At 56.6% G+C, this 14,012-nt stretch overlaps 7 protein-coding genes across 7 annotated transcripts; 3 read left to right on the forward strand and 4 right to left on the reverse strand.

Moving 5' to 3' along the window:
* The first annotated feature begins 37 nt into the window (after nucleotides 1-37).
* On the forward strand, nucleotides 38-2,327 carry L969DRAFT_88685 (uncharacterized protein). Its single transcript, XM_014711352.1, has 5 exons — nucleotides 38-237; nucleotides 284-532; nucleotides 584-1,062; nucleotides 1,111-1,571; nucleotides 1,627-2,327. Exons 1-5 carry the CDS (start codon nucleotides 112-114, stop codon nucleotides 2,259-2,261), a joined length of 1,950 nt encoding a protein of 649 aa, XP_014566838.1. The 5' UTR covers nucleotides 38-111; the 3' UTR covers nucleotides 2,262-2,327.
* A 169-nt stretch (nucleotides 2,328-2,496) lies between these two features.
* L969DRAFT_76229 (uncharacterized protein) lies at nucleotides 2,497-3,548 on the forward strand (the record flags this gene model as incomplete). Its single annotated transcript, XM_014711353.1, has 3 exons — nucleotides 2,497-3,107; nucleotides 3,158-3,466; nucleotides 3,518-3,548. 3 exons carry the CDS (start codon nucleotides 2,497-2,499, stop codon nucleotides 3,546-3,548), a joined length of 951 nt encoding a protein of 316 aa, XP_014566839.1.
* A 135-nt stretch (nucleotides 3,549-3,683) lies between these two features.
* On the reverse strand, nucleotides 3,684-6,097 carry L969DRAFT_18266 (glycoside hydrolase family 16 protein; the record flags this gene model as incomplete). The annotated part of the gene is made up of 11 exons (XM_014711264.1): nucleotides 3,684-3,742; nucleotides 3,796-3,855; nucleotides 3,905-3,969; nucleotides 4,016-4,092; nucleotides 4,144-4,374; nucleotides 4,424-4,522; nucleotides 4,582-4,975; nucleotides 5,024-5,123; nucleotides 5,176-5,576; nucleotides 5,630-5,840; nucleotides 5,899-6,097. 11 exons carry the CDS (start codon nucleotides 6,095-6,097, stop codon nucleotides 3,684-3,686), a joined length of 1,896 nt encoding a protein of 631 aa, XP_014566750.1.
* A 372-nt stretch (nucleotides 6,098-6,469) lies between these two features.
* On the reverse strand, nucleotides 6,470-8,853 carry L969DRAFT_88688 (uncharacterized protein). The gene is made up of 9 exons (XM_014711354.1): nucleotides 8,530-8,853; nucleotides 8,325-8,468; nucleotides 8,180-8,274; nucleotides 8,080-8,130; nucleotides 7,946-8,032; nucleotides 7,541-7,893; nucleotides 7,260-7,493; nucleotides 7,150-7,202; nucleotides 6,470-7,098 (listed from the first exon to the last, which is right to left on the reverse strand). The coding sequence occupies exons 1-9, from the start codon at nucleotides 8,788-8,790 to the stop codon at nucleotides 6,616-6,618; spliced, it is 1,761 nt and encodes a 586-aa protein (XP_014566840.1). The 5' UTR covers nucleotides 8,791-8,853; the 3' UTR covers nucleotides 6,470-6,615.
* Nucleotides 8,854-8,864: 11 nt separating this feature from the next.
* On the forward strand, nucleotides 8,865-9,725 carry L969DRAFT_95343 (uncharacterized protein; the record flags this gene model as incomplete). Its single annotated transcript, XM_014711355.1, has 3 exons — nucleotides 8,865-9,309; nucleotides 9,357-9,514; nucleotides 9,657-9,725. The coding sequence occupies 3 exons, from the start codon at nucleotides 8,865-8,867 to the stop codon at nucleotides 9,723-9,725; spliced, it is 672 nt and encodes a 223-aa protein (XP_014566841.1).
* Nucleotides 9,726-9,738: 13 nt separating this feature from the next.
* L969DRAFT_95344 (glycoside hydrolase family 5 protein) lies at nucleotides 9,739-13,363 on the reverse strand (the record flags this gene model as incomplete). The annotated part of the gene is made up of 5 exons (XM_014711356.1): nucleotides 9,739-10,207; nucleotides 10,258-11,261; nucleotides 11,313-11,405; nucleotides 11,459-11,666; nucleotides 11,718-13,363. 5 exons carry the CDS (start codon nucleotides 13,361-13,363, stop codon nucleotides 9,739-9,741), a joined length of 3,420 nt encoding a protein of 1,139 aa, XP_014566842.1.
* Nucleotides 13,364-13,393: 30 nt separating this feature from the next.
* Nucleotides 13,394-13,972, reverse strand: L969DRAFT_51053 (uncharacterized protein; the record flags this gene model as incomplete). Its single annotated transcript, XM_014711357.1, has 2 exons — nucleotides 13,394-13,657; nucleotides 13,838-13,972. The coding sequence occupies 2 exons, from the start codon at nucleotides 13,970-13,972 to the stop codon at nucleotides 13,394-13,396; spliced, it is 399 nt and encodes a 132-aa protein (XP_014566843.1).
* Between the last annotated feature and the right edge of the window lie 40 nt (nucleotides 13,973-14,012).

Consider the following 14,012-nt stretch of genomic DNA (forward strand, 5'->3'; position numbering starts at 1 on the left):
CACGAGCTGCAAACCCTGCTTGGCCATGGAGATCCGCACGTCTCGTCTGACCTGGGCCACGCTGCGGAATGGCTCTATCTTTGAATATTGCTCAGCAACTGCTGCCCGCGAATGGATTCGCACTACACAAAGCTCGAGACAGATAGTCCTGCAAGCGATGCAGGCATCAATCCGCCTCTCGTGCCGCCCAAGCGACAGCACTGGGCGATTCTATCAACGGGCTTCGTCTGGTACGCTGTGAGTGACTAAGCGCAGGCAATCTGCGCCAAGCTGATTTGGGCAGGCAACACTTGTGTCGGTCTTGGGAACCAAAACATTCCTGGCGCATGGAGGCGATCCGATCTCGCTAAGCCTGCTGACGTTTCTCGTTGGAGCAGCACCACTGCTATGGCTCGAATCGCCCGCGTCGCTGTCCATGCAGAGCGCCTTTGGGGGCGAGCTGGGCGCGCTCTCGGCTTTGCATTGTTGCAACACCGTCATGACCATGCTCGGTTTGAGCGGAGCAGGGATAAGGACCGTTTACTGCATCAAGGCAAGCTTCTCATGCCTCACGACGGAGCTAAAGCTGATGGACGGGCCACAGAGTCTTGAGCCTTGTGGGACGGCGCTGCTTCAGTTCCTGTTTTTCGGCAAGACGCTGCCGTTGCTTTCGACCGCATCGCTCCTGTCGATACCAGCTCTAACATATGTTGCGATTCAGGGCGACGGACAAGTCACCCCGTTTGCCCTTGCAGCAAGCTTGTTTTCAGTCATGACAGTCTGCGGTCGCACTTTGCTCTTCAAATCATCCCAAGGCGAGCGCGCTGATGCTGCTTTGTCGACTTTCTCTGCCATCAATCTCATAAGTCTTGGCTACGGCTCGCTCTTTGTCCTTGTCAGGCCTCCGGACTTGACGCAATATGTGGACGAGAAAGTTTACGTTCCGGCGGTGATGTCGATCGTAGCAGCCTTGCTGTACAACGGCGCATCTTTTCGGATGCTCGAGCTCGTGCAAGGTGTCACGCATTCCACCAACAATGTTCTGAAGAGGCTCATGACAGCCCTGGCGAGCTCGGTTTACAGGCAAGTCGCATGCCTGCTTTGTCATGACCATGCTGATGAATCCGACAGGGGCAAGACGATCGCCTGGACGAGCGTGCTTGCAGTCATAGGCTCATTTGTGGCAGCTGTCATCGCTTTGCACACAAGCAAGATGCCAAAGAGCGAGAAAGCACAACCGCTTGATCTGGACCGACGGTCGATCCGAGTCTTCACCATGGCTACCGTGGGCTTGAGTATGGTCTTTGTTGCAGTCTCGGGCGTCCTGCAGGGCTCTGCTTTGTCCAGTAGCTACGCGCACGTCGATCTGGCCATTGCGCGACAAGACTGTCCCCCATTGGAGGCTGAGCCAAGCTTGCTCTGGTTCCATCCGCCAGGGAGAGAACACAACTTTGGCGATGCTATGAATCCTGACGTGGTCTCGAGAGTATTGGGCAGACCAGTCATGGCTTGGAACGCTTCGAACCCGCAGGGCTTTGCTCGACCCCGACTACTTGCGATAGGCTCCATACTGCACGCTGCGCAGAGCTGCGGTAAGGCAACGCGCATATGGCGATGACTCGATGCTGATCTGGTCTGGGATTGCAGACGTCATCTGGGGCTCTGGCGTGCGGTCACTGGATGATGTGCCTTGGAAGCCATCCCTCGATATTCGCAGTGTTCGCGGGCCAAATTCTGCTCGCGTACTGAAGGAGAAAGTCGCGACCCGAATCGTGCCACCTGTCTATGGCGATCCCGCTCTGCTTCTGCCGGTCTTGTTTCCAGAGCTCCACTCGGGTGTCCAGTACGCATCGTACCGAGACAACGTGCTCGTTTTGCTGCACTATCGCGACAAGGGCAAGATCCTGCCGAAGCCGGGCGTCGATGTGATCGGAGCAGAAGCCAATGACTGGAAAGACGTAGTCAGACGGATCACCAACGCATCCTTTGTCATCTCAACCTCTCTACACGGTCTGATCGTGGCAGACGCCTTCGGAATTCCGTCTCGAGGTTTGCAGCTAAATCTGGGCGAGCCCGTCTTCAAGTACACGGACTTTTATGCAGGCACGGGTCGTCGAGATTACAGATTCGCTCTGTCGGTCGACGAAGCGTTATGGCTTGGTCCTGAAGATGCGCCGAAGGTCGAGAGAGACGCATTACTCGCTGCCTTTCCGTACGAGCTCTTCAACACGACGCAGAGCGAGTCGGAACAGAGGAGACATGAGCTCATGCAGGCAGTTTGAGCTATTTGTGCTCGTGCAGTGCAATGTTGTAAGACGGACAATTTGCAATGAGGATTTCTATCGGAATTCGAGCTCAAGCGCGATCGCGGAGATGTCGGACATGCTGACGACACTTTCTACGTGGCACCCCCCAATGAGCTCTTCGACGATGATGAGCCAAGTAGTGCCACATGAGCCGGCATCAGCAGCGAGCCGACGAGCGTGACTGCTGCGCTCCTCTCCGACGACTACTCGCATGGCCGGTGATGCGGCTCAAGTCGACAAATCGATCCGCATCAAAGGCTTCGCTGCTGGCGTCGCATCGGGCGTCACAAAGCTCGCGATCGGGCAGCCGTTTGACATCATCAAAGTCCGGCTACAATGCAGTCCGCCGGGTGTCTACAAGGGCGCGCTCGACTGCCTGCTCAAGACCCTCCGTCTCGAAGGACCTCGAGCTCTCTACAAGGGCGCCTCTGCTCCGCTGTTCGGCTGGGGACTGTCTGACTCTGTCCTGCTCGGATCGCTGCACAACTATCGTGTCTGGCTTGCTCGTCTAGAGTCTAACGGCCAGTCCTACACGTCCTCGGCCCGAGCGCAGACAAAGCAAGAACAGGAAGAGCTCGGCATCAAGTCGCTCTCTGTCTTCGGGCATGGCGTTGCGGGCTTGCTTGCAGGCTGCACAGTCTGTACGGTCATCACGCCCATCGAGATGATCAAAGCAAGGCTCCAGATGCAGACACACTCGACCACAAAAGAATTCACTGGACCGATCGACGTCATCCAAAAGGTCTACCGGCAAAACGGTCCATTTGGGCTTTATAGAGGTTTCGGCGCTACATTGCTCTTTCGTAGTAACTTTGGCTTCATGTGAGCGACGAAGCAACGCAAGTCGGCAACGGAGCTGATACGCAATTCAGGTTCGCGACCTACGAGGTTCTCATGCGGCAATTCCGAGCAATGCCGAACATGTCAACGGGCACAAGTAACTTCTTGGCGGGTGGCCTATCGTCTTTTGTCTTTTGGACATTTGCATTCCCGGCAGACGCTGTCAAGAATCGATTGATGAGCGATTCGCTCTATCAACCTCGATATAACGGCGTCAGGCAAGCAGCACGCGCGATATGGAGCGAGGGTGGCATCAGAGCAGTCTTCAGAGGCTTCACGCCCTGCATCTTGCGTTCCTTCCCGACCAATGCATCCGCGCTCTTTGTCTACGAGACAACCATGTAAGATCGCTCACTGCTCTGACACTGATGGCCGCTCACACCACTTGCCAGGCGCTTCATGGACGCGGAGCAAGTCGCCTGATGGAAGCGATGTGCCCTTCAGTCGGACAGGTCTGCATCATGGCCTCCATGGCAGATCAATCCACCTCACCACTCGCAGCACGCAAGCAACGAATGTGCGATACATATGCGTACAGGTCAAGCAAGCGACAGTGGATCAGCAACCCGCTTTGAGTGAATTCCTTGGGAAAGTATAGCCTGCGCCTTCCCAAGTCGCTGCACACCACAGATCATCAGGATAGGTATTGACGACGCAAATGCAGACCTACTTAGATTGTTGTCAGTGTATGCGTTGAGATGATCTTGTATGTATTTTGCGGTCGGCATGCCTGCACGCAATGTCAGTCCGGTTCAAGCTATCCGTTGTGACGGGCGTACTGTCTGGACTGCAGCCAATGTTCTCTTGTCCTTCTCGTTGATAGACGCGCACGTAGTCGATATACCTGTATCTATGTCAGCAAACGTTCGGCATCCGCGCGGAACGCTTACATTGTCGATGGGAATTTGAGATGGGTAAAGTCGACAACCTGGAAAGATTGCGACATGCCCAAGTTCAAGATGATGTACTGTACGAGCGGCGTAAGCATAGCCACGATCCGTGCGTGAGTAGGACGCACCATCGGTTCTGCCGAGATCAGTCTTTGCGAGACTTGTGTAGCCGCGTTCGGTCCGATCGCGGCAGAGTTGAGCGTCCAAGTCTCGGTTTCGGCGACTGACCAGGTGATATGACCTGCCGGCCCGGGCTGGTACTCGAAGCCATATGACTCAAAGGCTTGGCCGCCGTAAGCGTCTGGATTGATCATGGTGACGGCTGAGCATGCTTCTTGATACACGCCACCTTGATATGTCTGCACTCCAAGAGTCAGTACAGATGAGTGGACAAAGCAGCCAACGGACATTGAAGAAGGTATTGGCGGTATTGTAGATCTGACTGGCCGGGTTCGTCTGATCCCAATCATACTGATCGTCGTATGGACAGATCTGAGCACTTTGACTCTGCGCGAGTTTTCATATGCATCAGCGAGGGAGCGTGCTCGAGAATAATAAACACGCACGACACCGCCTTGCAAGGCGCCATTCCGCGGTCCCACTTGAGCTTCCAGAATATCAATCTCGGGCGACCCTCTACCGGTGGCGGTATTGGGACCGGGATGGTCGTCGCCCTTGCAAGTGCAAGCTGACAGTCTTTGGCCAGGCTGATACGACAGTGCGCCACCGTAGCCATCGTCTAAGGCTGCGGCGGGACCTGTTCCTGCAACATTTGTCTGGTTGGGCAGCGTGCCGATGTCGCAAGAATTGTATGAGTATGGCCATGTGCCATCTGATGTCGCACCGTAGCCAGCGCGAGCAAGATTGGCCATGGTCCACGCGCCCGGCCAGAATCCGGGCACGGTCGAGGAGCCGGGTAACGAGATCGACACCTCGATGTAGCCGCCAGTGAAGCAGAACCTACACCCCGACATCAGCCTTCTTCTCACGGCGCCACGAGAGACTCACTTGTTCCAGGACTGGATCATGCCAGAGCGAAACGCGAGATCGTGTATCGACTGTTGTGTCATTGTGATCTGCAGATAGCCTCCTGCAGTTGTGACCGCATCTGCCGCAACGGCTGAGTCAGATTGCGCACAAAAGTGAGCGAAGGAGCTTACCTGGATCGTACCACTCGTAATCGCCAGTGGGCCAGTAATGCAAGTCGACTGCCTCCCAGAAGGGATCATCGCCCGGCCAGAATGTGCGGCCGTCGACTTCGAACTCGTCACTGAAGACAAGATTGTAGTTGTTGCCGTCAAACCCTTTGCGCGTCCGCGCAGCTTGAGGCGTATGCGCGTCGATCAAGCTTGGCAAGTTGGGTATCATTGGCACCTGGCCGGTCGCATTGACGCCGCCTAGATTCCATGCGCCTAATGTCGTCTGATGGTGTCGCGTGTAGTATGAGATGATGGGAAAGCCGCCAAAGAGGGCTATCAGTCCTAGCGTGAGCAGCAGGAGGGCGGTCATATTGAGCCAGCCTCTTCGTGAGTAGATCGTCCAGCTCCGATCGTTCCTGACGCTGCAGTACATCCCGATCAGCTCGCGATATGCAGTCAGTCGCTGCAAGCGTACTCGTTCGGATCGTGTAGCTGATCATCCATCTCTGCGTCCTTGGCAGTCCATAATAACCCTTGCTTGGCAGAATTGCCGTAGCCATACTTGTCGCTGGTGTGTTGCTGGCTGCTGTGATTGTGCTCGCTGTTGCTCGAGTGACCCGAGGCGCTCTGGGCGACCTTGGGCTCGCCATACTTGCCGGTCGGATTCGGATTATACGAGTAGGGACCTGTTCGCGTGCCAATCGATGAGCGCCACACGCGATCTATTCCACTGGCGATGCTGACCAAAGCCTGATCCTATCTGACCGGTAACAACGCCGGCGGTAGTGCCATGATTGGACGACGAGGCAGAGTCATGACCCCTCGAGCTCGGGGATTGCTCACTAGGCGCGTAACGCGGGTTGAGAGGCGAGAGTTGCGAGTTGTTCTGCTGCTGTGGAGTGAGAGGCGCAGGCAGACCCTGCTGCTGTGATCGTAGAGGCATCCCGACGAGCTGTCTCTGGCCCTTTTCCTTTGTGCACGGACGGGCGCGGTCAAAGTCAAGAGGAGGTGTTCAGCCTAGGCGGCGGAACGAGTGAATTCGGGTCCAAGTGATGGCGTGTATGTAGCGGGCGAGTGTGCAAAGTGTTGTGTACGCGCGAGGATGACCTGTGGGTACGACAGTGCGCGGTGCCTGTGCGTTGTGTCTTGGCAGGAAGTGGAGATCGCGCTCGATGCAGCTAGATAGCGTGTCTCAGGCGATCATATCGTACGTCCAGTGACCCTCCGAGCCTCCTCACTCGAGGTCTGACGCCTGCTAATGGCTCCTGAACGCCGTCGGCTGTGCTGAATTTGCGCCCGTCGCGTCCTCACATGCTCGGGTGGCGTCAAGTACAATATAGAGGTACAACAGTACACGCTCGGCTCACTTGTCCGTCGGCTCAGGGTCTGGCTCCGGTGCAGAGTAGAGTGTCTTGGGTTGCGTCTTGCTCCAAGCTGCCATCGGACGTCAGCCAGCGCGTTTCATGAGATTCTCGGCGCGCTTACCAGCTGTATAGACTGGATCGGCCTTGGCTGCCGCGTCATAAGCCAGTAGTGCTGCGCGCGGCTGTCCGTTGCATGAGCACAGGGACGAGCATGCACGAGGTGACTGACGTCTTCTTCACGCGTGTTGTCTCTGACGAGTCCAGCAACGACATGCGCAGTCGCAGCCGATCCCACGCGACCTCCTTTGCCAGGACCGGACATGGGCGGCAGAGGACGGAATGTCTTGACACCGTCCATACGGTCCTTCTCCTTGCGCCTCTTGCCAGGACCGCGGTTGAGGTCCTCTTTGTACATGGGCAACGTGTCGGGCGCGACGATCTGACCGACACCCTGAGGCATGAAGACGTCCTCCACGGCTCTCTTGCGTGCTGCGCGACCGAGTGACAGTACTGCACCCCGCTGAGAAAGCTGAGGATCGTAAAAGACATGTATCGTCCCGAGCGACGTGCCAGCAAAGATCTATAGGCCACTTTGTATCAGCTCGGCCAAGGAATGCGGGTAGGTACTGACCTGATTGATGCGAGGATGCCAGGCAACGCGCACAACGCTGCCTTCGGATACATCTGTGTACGTTTCGTGTGATGAGCAAGCGTCAGGCGAATCTGGCTGGTCTAGCTTGCCTATAGAGTGAGCAATCTCGAGCGATTCCGTGTCGATCATAACGAGTCGGCCTTTCTCTGCTCCACCAACCAGAGGATCGCTCTCTTTGCCAGGTACGACAGCTGCCTTGCTGCCTGCTGTACCCGTCAAGAGGTACCGTCCATCGGGGGAAAGACACATGTTGGTCTCTGCGTTCAGTGCAGGCAAGCCGTCGATCACTTTCAGTGGCTTCTTGAACGCACGCAAATCCCAGCCTGTTGGGTTGATGAGCCAATGTTTGCGTCGGACGGAAGGGACCTACACTTGACTGTACCCTCTAGCGAGCGCGTAAAGAGCTTGCGCCCATCCGGATGGGCTACGATGCTCGTCGTCTCTACGTCTTTGGTGTGGGCCCCCTCGATCGACCCATTCGGCCGAGCAAAGTTGCCAGAGGCATTCCAATAATGCAAGCTGCCATCTAAGCCGGCGGCGAAGATGAGTTTCCCGCCGGGTGCAGAAGCAGTCTTGGGTTGGCCGTCGTCATCGAGCGCGCCTGCCGGCTCAGACGGAGGCGGTGACCATGCGCATGCCGTCACTTTTGTTCGCGCGCCTCGATCTTTGCTCTTGACGACGATGACACTCTTTGACTTTAATCGCTTGTTGACATCCCAGATTCTGATGAGCAGCATGTGAGTTGCGAGCGACCCCAATGCAAAGATAGTCGGACCTCAGCGTGCTATCGCCAGAAGCAGTGAGGAAGATGTCTGGATTTGTAGGATGCCACGCTATCGATGAGATTTCCGCGACGTGGCCACTGCGTGCACATGAGCCTGGAGCAAGATAGCAGAAGTAAGCACGCACGCAGTGTTCCGCAGGTCTCGGATGTACATGTCGCCCTTTTCGAATGTCATCCTTCAGAGCAAGTCAGCTCGACAGCTTGCAGGACGTGCTTTGAGCGGACAGTTCAACTCCGTCGCGGTCGTATATCTTTGGCTGGGAGGTCCCGTTGGCAACGAGAAAGGACTTGCCGGTATGTGACCAAGCAAGATCATGGATCTGTCCGGCTTTTCAAGCTCGGTCTATGAGCGCAAGACCGCCAGGCTCACCTGATACGAGCCGGCAGACTCAAATGAGCGAAATGGCCGCAGGGAGACGTTCATGCCGCCAAAGTCCCAGAGCTTGATCTCATAGTCGTACGAGCCAGAGACGACTCTGTTGCCGGAAGGATCAATGTCAAGTGCTGAGATGGTCTGCTCCAACACTCGCTCAGTGGGAGTTCGAGCTGGGCATGCATTGCACCTTGTGGCGCACCTTTGAGTGATCCTTCAGGACTGCCTCGTGACTCAGCATCTGTCGCAAGCCTGCCGTCGTGTCTTGTATCGCAGCTTGCTCCCTTTCCTCCTCAGGCTCAGCATCCTCCTGAGCCCGTGCCGGTGTCCCATCAACGATGTCATGCTCATCCTCCTCTTCCTCCTGTAGCGTGACTTCTGATGACCGCTGAGCTTGCAGTCGCTTCAACTGCTCTAGCTGAGCCTGCTGGCTGCTCGCAGACTTGATCTTGGGGGCCTCCATCGAGCGCCGCAAGTCTTCCAGTCTCACCTTGTCGCGACAGTTTCTCTCTCTCAGGGCAGCCGGTGATCGAAGCTATGAGCATCAAGTCAGCCGTCGTCTTCCTATCATTCTCATCTTTGTCCGCCGTCGTCGCACCACCGAGTCCTCCCGCGTCAAGGTGCTATGGTCTCACCGCCAACGCATGCGTCGCAAGGTGCAGCTTCCACGACAGCGGCCACACTTTCGCTTGCCTATCGCCGGGCGTCGAGCACACCAGGATTGTCGTCTCACCGTCGCGCTATGTAACGACGGGCATGATGTGTGCCATACGATCCAGGCCGTTCTACCGTCCAGCGCAGTGCACGAATCGACAGTGGGTCTCCGATCCCTCTCAGTCCTATGCCAGATTCGATCTCTCTATGCCCGCAAGACTGCTCAGTCTCGAGCCGGATCCGGACGACGAAGCCTTTGCTGCCATTCTGCAGGAATGCTGTGTGACCGATTGGACACTTGGCCTCAGAGCATCCTTCTCTCCTGTCCGTGCGTACCGACTTTGCACATTGGGGGATCAGGCTCATGACCGGCAGGCCAATTCTCCATGATCCAGAATGACATCAACGTCCTTTGCGGTCCGAGCCTCTCAGCGGCGTCACCTGCCTACTGCCGAGACCATTTTGTAGCCGACAGTAAGCCATCTGCTCCTTGCAGTCTCGAGGCTCACCCTTCTGCGCAGTCAGAGCGCAGTGTCCCATCAGATTCGGCTGCGAGATCAGGGCCGATACGACCTTTGACTGCAGAGAGGCAGGCGGAGCATCACAGATTGCAAACTAAAGCGACAAATGCAAGTGCGATACAAAAGACCGAGTGCCGATAGTGTCCATAAGTAGATCGTGGGATCGTGCTCGCCCATGGCGCAGGACTTGACTCTTGAGAGCTGGCGAGATGATTATGATTGAGATGCTTCGATTGTTATGCGGGTGGTGAGGTCGGCTGAGCTCGTTTCGCTCGTCTTGCCGCACCGTTACAGTAAGGTCCGTCGACGGCAACACCGTTCCCTTCGTAAGGATCGATGTACGTACACGCTGCATCGCTCGTGTAATAGCCAGCGGTATCGGACGCATCTGCCCAGCCGTTGCCGACGCTCGCTGTCGGCGATCCGACTGGGTAGGCAGTCGGTGTCGATGCTGACAGTGTGATGGGTGTGCCTGTTGTGGCGAGAGTAGGCAGATAGCTAGCGGGGCTGAGTGTGCCGAGCGTAGTGGGAGGTGGCCAGGCTCCAAAGCTGGAGACTTGCGCCGCTGTGACGCTCGCAGGTCCGCCGCCAGTCGCGCTTGCCGCGAGACTGCCTGAGAAGACCATGCCGGACGGCTCTGCGATGCCTTGACTGGCTAGATAGCTTGCACAGAATCCGGCAGAGTTGCGAGGGTTGGTGGGAATCCTGCTCACAATGTCAGACCGGCCCCTGAGAAATTGGAAACGGGAGCTCACCATCCATTCTCGAGACCTAGCTTGTAGTGCCAGAAAGCGTTGGGCAGGACAGACGACTGAGTAGATGGTCCAATCTTCCAGGTCCAGAAGAAGGAGTTGCCGAGCGCAGACATCGAGGCGAGAGCCATATCCATCAAGCCCGCCTTCGTTGCATCCGACCAAGTCGTCCAGTCGTTCCACGTATCACAATCTCCAACAGCTGTTGTTGTCGGAGATGTCGCATTGGGGTATGTACCGTCGTAACGGCTGCCATAGCCGACGTTGTTGACGAACAGGCCGCAGTCATTGATTGCCAGCGAATATTCCCCACCCATCGTGAGACCAAAGTTTTGGCTCGACGTGGCCATGTTCGCGCCCCAGAACGTGCAAGGCTTGGTGGCCTGGTATGCGACGCCATCGTTGTTCTGTGTGCCAAAGGCGAAGTAGCCATGGAAATCGAGACCAAGACGATCTGCGCCAGCCAAGAATCCGACCCATGCAGGTTCGCCGATGAAACCATCGTGTAGAACAAGCAAGGGGCCGTTACCAGCGCCAGTGCCTGTGATGGCTCGGGAAGTCTGATATACTTGGTAATGATAGCGCGATAGATCGGTTTGGTCGATCAGATTCATGCCATTATCAGTCGAGCTGATGCGAGCTTCGTTGAGGTAGCTGAACATCGGGATGACGTTGGCATATTCTGGCTGCGAGATGAATTCGACGAGTGTTCTGACGTATGCTAGCGCGCGTTCTGCATTTGCGATGCCCATGACGCCCTTCATAAAGCCAATCTGACCAAATTTGCCGCTGTGGTTCCAGCCGTTCTGCGAACCTGGCATTGCGTGGAAGTCGAGGTTGATACGCAGACCGTACTTGCGAGCCCAAGTGATCGCCTTGAGGAAGTAAGTCCAAGAAACGCCCTCCAAGAACGGCTCGTTGCCTTGAGTTTCAATTGCCCAGAATCCGAGTGGTATTCTGACCCAATTGAGACCTGCTGCAGCGATTTGTGCAAAGTCCTCTTCGGTCTGCAATAGCTTTTCAGTCACAAGAAGCCCGCGAAAAGAGGAAGGGCGTACGATGAAGGTATCATAGTGATTGGTGAGTGTAGACTGCATCGAGGTGCCGAGGTTCTGGCAGAGCGTATACTCGTCAATAGCGGGCGTAGCGCTCTGCAGCACAAGTCAGATAAGTGAATGTATGCGAGAAGGCAGAAGAAACGCACCGTCTCATAAGGCTCATAAAGCGAAGGAGTAATGAACGGCTCGAGCACGAGCCAGCCGCCAAGGTTGACGCCCGCAATGTCCATGGTGTTGTAATCCCAGGCCTGAGACAGTGCTGGCACGTCCGACTGAGGCTGAGCAGAGTCATTAAAAGGCGTAGCAACCCAGAACCCGCCGAACGTATTGTTGTAAATGAAGGTGCTTCCAGTCCTGTCATCGCATGCATCAGCACATACTCAGTCAACAAGAAGGCAAGCTCACTCTGTGGTTACTGTGGAGCCAGCGCCGCCGGTCCAGAGGCGTGTCTCGACAGACGTCGTGCTCGTCGGCGCAGCAGCAGTGGTGCTAGCAGCAGCGCTGCTGCTGGACCCATCACTCGCCGCAGGTGTAGCTGCTTTGGACGATTTGGACTTTGAAGCGAGCACTCCAGCGATGACGGCAGCGAGAATGATGAGAGCGATGAGCCCAGAGCCAAGGATGATCAAGCGCCTTCGTTTCTGCCGCCTACGTGCTGCTGCTGCACCGGCAAGGGCGTTCTTCTCGCCACGACCATTCTTCCCGAGCACTGGCATCCCCTCGTCGCCGGCGGTGCGGTTGAGAGCGGCGCTAGATCCGTACCCGTAGCCATAGTACGATGACGCGCGCTTCTCGTCACCGAGTGTGTCTAGTGTGTTGGACGAATAGTTGGGGTCATACAACTTTGACTGCCTGGGAGAGCTATCTGGATCAAACAGCGTCGAAGGCGATCGTAAACTCGTGCTGGAATAGTAGCCACCGGGAGGGTTATCGTGTAGATTCTCTCGCGAGGCGTGAGGTGAGATATTGCTCGAAAATGAGGGAGGCATCATGGGCGATGTCTCCGTCTGACCTGGGCCATATTCGGAAGTTGCTGTCCGGTTGTGTGACAGACCAGGCCGCTGACCGCCAGAGCTCGCAAAGACCTCCGGATAAGTCGATAAGGGCGTGCCCAAAGGGGTCTCGACGCCTCGAGACAGGTAGCGATCGCCGCCTTCACCTAGGTCGTAGTCTTTGTAAGGACCCGCAGCAGCCGTAGAAGCTTGCGGTGCGTCTACGAGCGTGCTGCCCTGCGAATTGCGGTTGCCGGCCATATTGCTACTCACGAGAGACATGGGTGATTCTGTTCTGCCGTCAGCAGTGCGTCCAGACAGAGCGCCTGCAGCGAGTGCGCCGGCAATGGCAGCTTGACCTGGCACGACCGGGTTCTTGCGAGAATTGGAGGCCCTTTCGTCTGCGAGCGCCAATTCCTCGAGCGGAACGCCGGAGTAACGTGCTACAGGCGACACAGGTATCGGCTGAGTAGCTTGTCTCGGAATAGGCTGAGAGATCTGCTGAGGCAGGTAGACCGCCTGAGGGACGATCTGTGAACCCGAATTTGAACGATCTTTGCTCGCCCGAGCTGAAGATCGTCCGGCGTTCGATGTGGGCGGAGATCTGTGACGGTCGGGCGCACGGTCTTGCGCTCTGTCTTGGGTCTGCTGGTAGTACTTTGCAGACGGCGGAGGACTGGATGGGCTGGCGTTGTCTTTCTTGGCACCCGAGCTCGTCATGAGAGGAGACTTTGACTTTCTGAAAGTTTCGTCGGCGCTCGCCTGTTGGCTTCGGCGAGGAGAGGTCGTCGAGATGGGCGGAGGAGCAGGTGCTCTGGAGCTAGAGTCACGGTGCTTCTTGTGCCCACTCGATCGGGTGGGAGAAGTGACAGGAGGAGGTGAAGTGGTGCGGTCTCGTCTGCCCGCAGCCGTACTCGCCAACGGTAGCGTCCTAGCGATCTCTTCGTCCGTTCTCCTGTCGATCTGACCTGCTTCTCTCGAGCTAGCCGGCGCTCGCGAAGACCTTTCTCTGTTGCTCGAGACTGCGCCCAGTTTCATGGGCACGTCCTCGTAGGCCATGCTGCTCTTCGGCTAAGCTGTCCAGCCCTTTCACTGCTCGATCACCCGAGTGGCCTCCTCGCCACGTTGTGCTTGGCTGTACGGGTGATCTGCTAGATCGTCAGAGGCAGTGCGCAGTGAAAACCGTGTTCCGCCTTTTGTCCGGCCGTAAAGGCTTGGCGCCACCTTCAAATCCGGCACAGAGGCAGGGTGCGGGTGGTGATGGTACAGATGAGCCAGAGTCTTGTGTTCAGCGTGGTCTCGGCCGTCGTGCAGGACGAGGGTTAGCCAGCGAGTGACTGTTGGCTGAGCCTCCTATATTAGTTGGGTTGATGCGCGCCTGAAAATAGCAATGACAGATCGCCGGGGCGGTGGCGATCCCCTCTGGCTGTGTTGCCGCTCAAGATGCTCAGCAGACTGTGACCTTGTCGCGCTCCCTGAACTCAAGGCCGTCTGCTGATGCTGACCATGCGATGTAGAGTCGGACAAGCAGACCGTACAGCCCAGCCCAGCCTTACGGTCGCCCTCGCACCACGCAATCGCAAGGGTCGTCTCGATCGCGTCTTGATTGGCAAGGTTCAGCATGTTGACAAGATAGTCTTGCACGCACGCGGCCAAATGCGCGGACATACTTGTCCATTACTCTTCTGTACCAAGGATGTGCATTGAC

Source organism: Mixia osmundae (genome assembly GCF_000708205.1).
Source record: "Mixia osmundae IAM 14324 unplaced genomic scaffold scaffold_7, whole genome shotgun sequence".
In the NCBI taxonomy this organism is placed as follows: Eukaryota; Fungi; Basidiomycota; class Mixiomycetes; order Mixiales; family Mixiaceae; genus Mixia; species Mixia osmundae.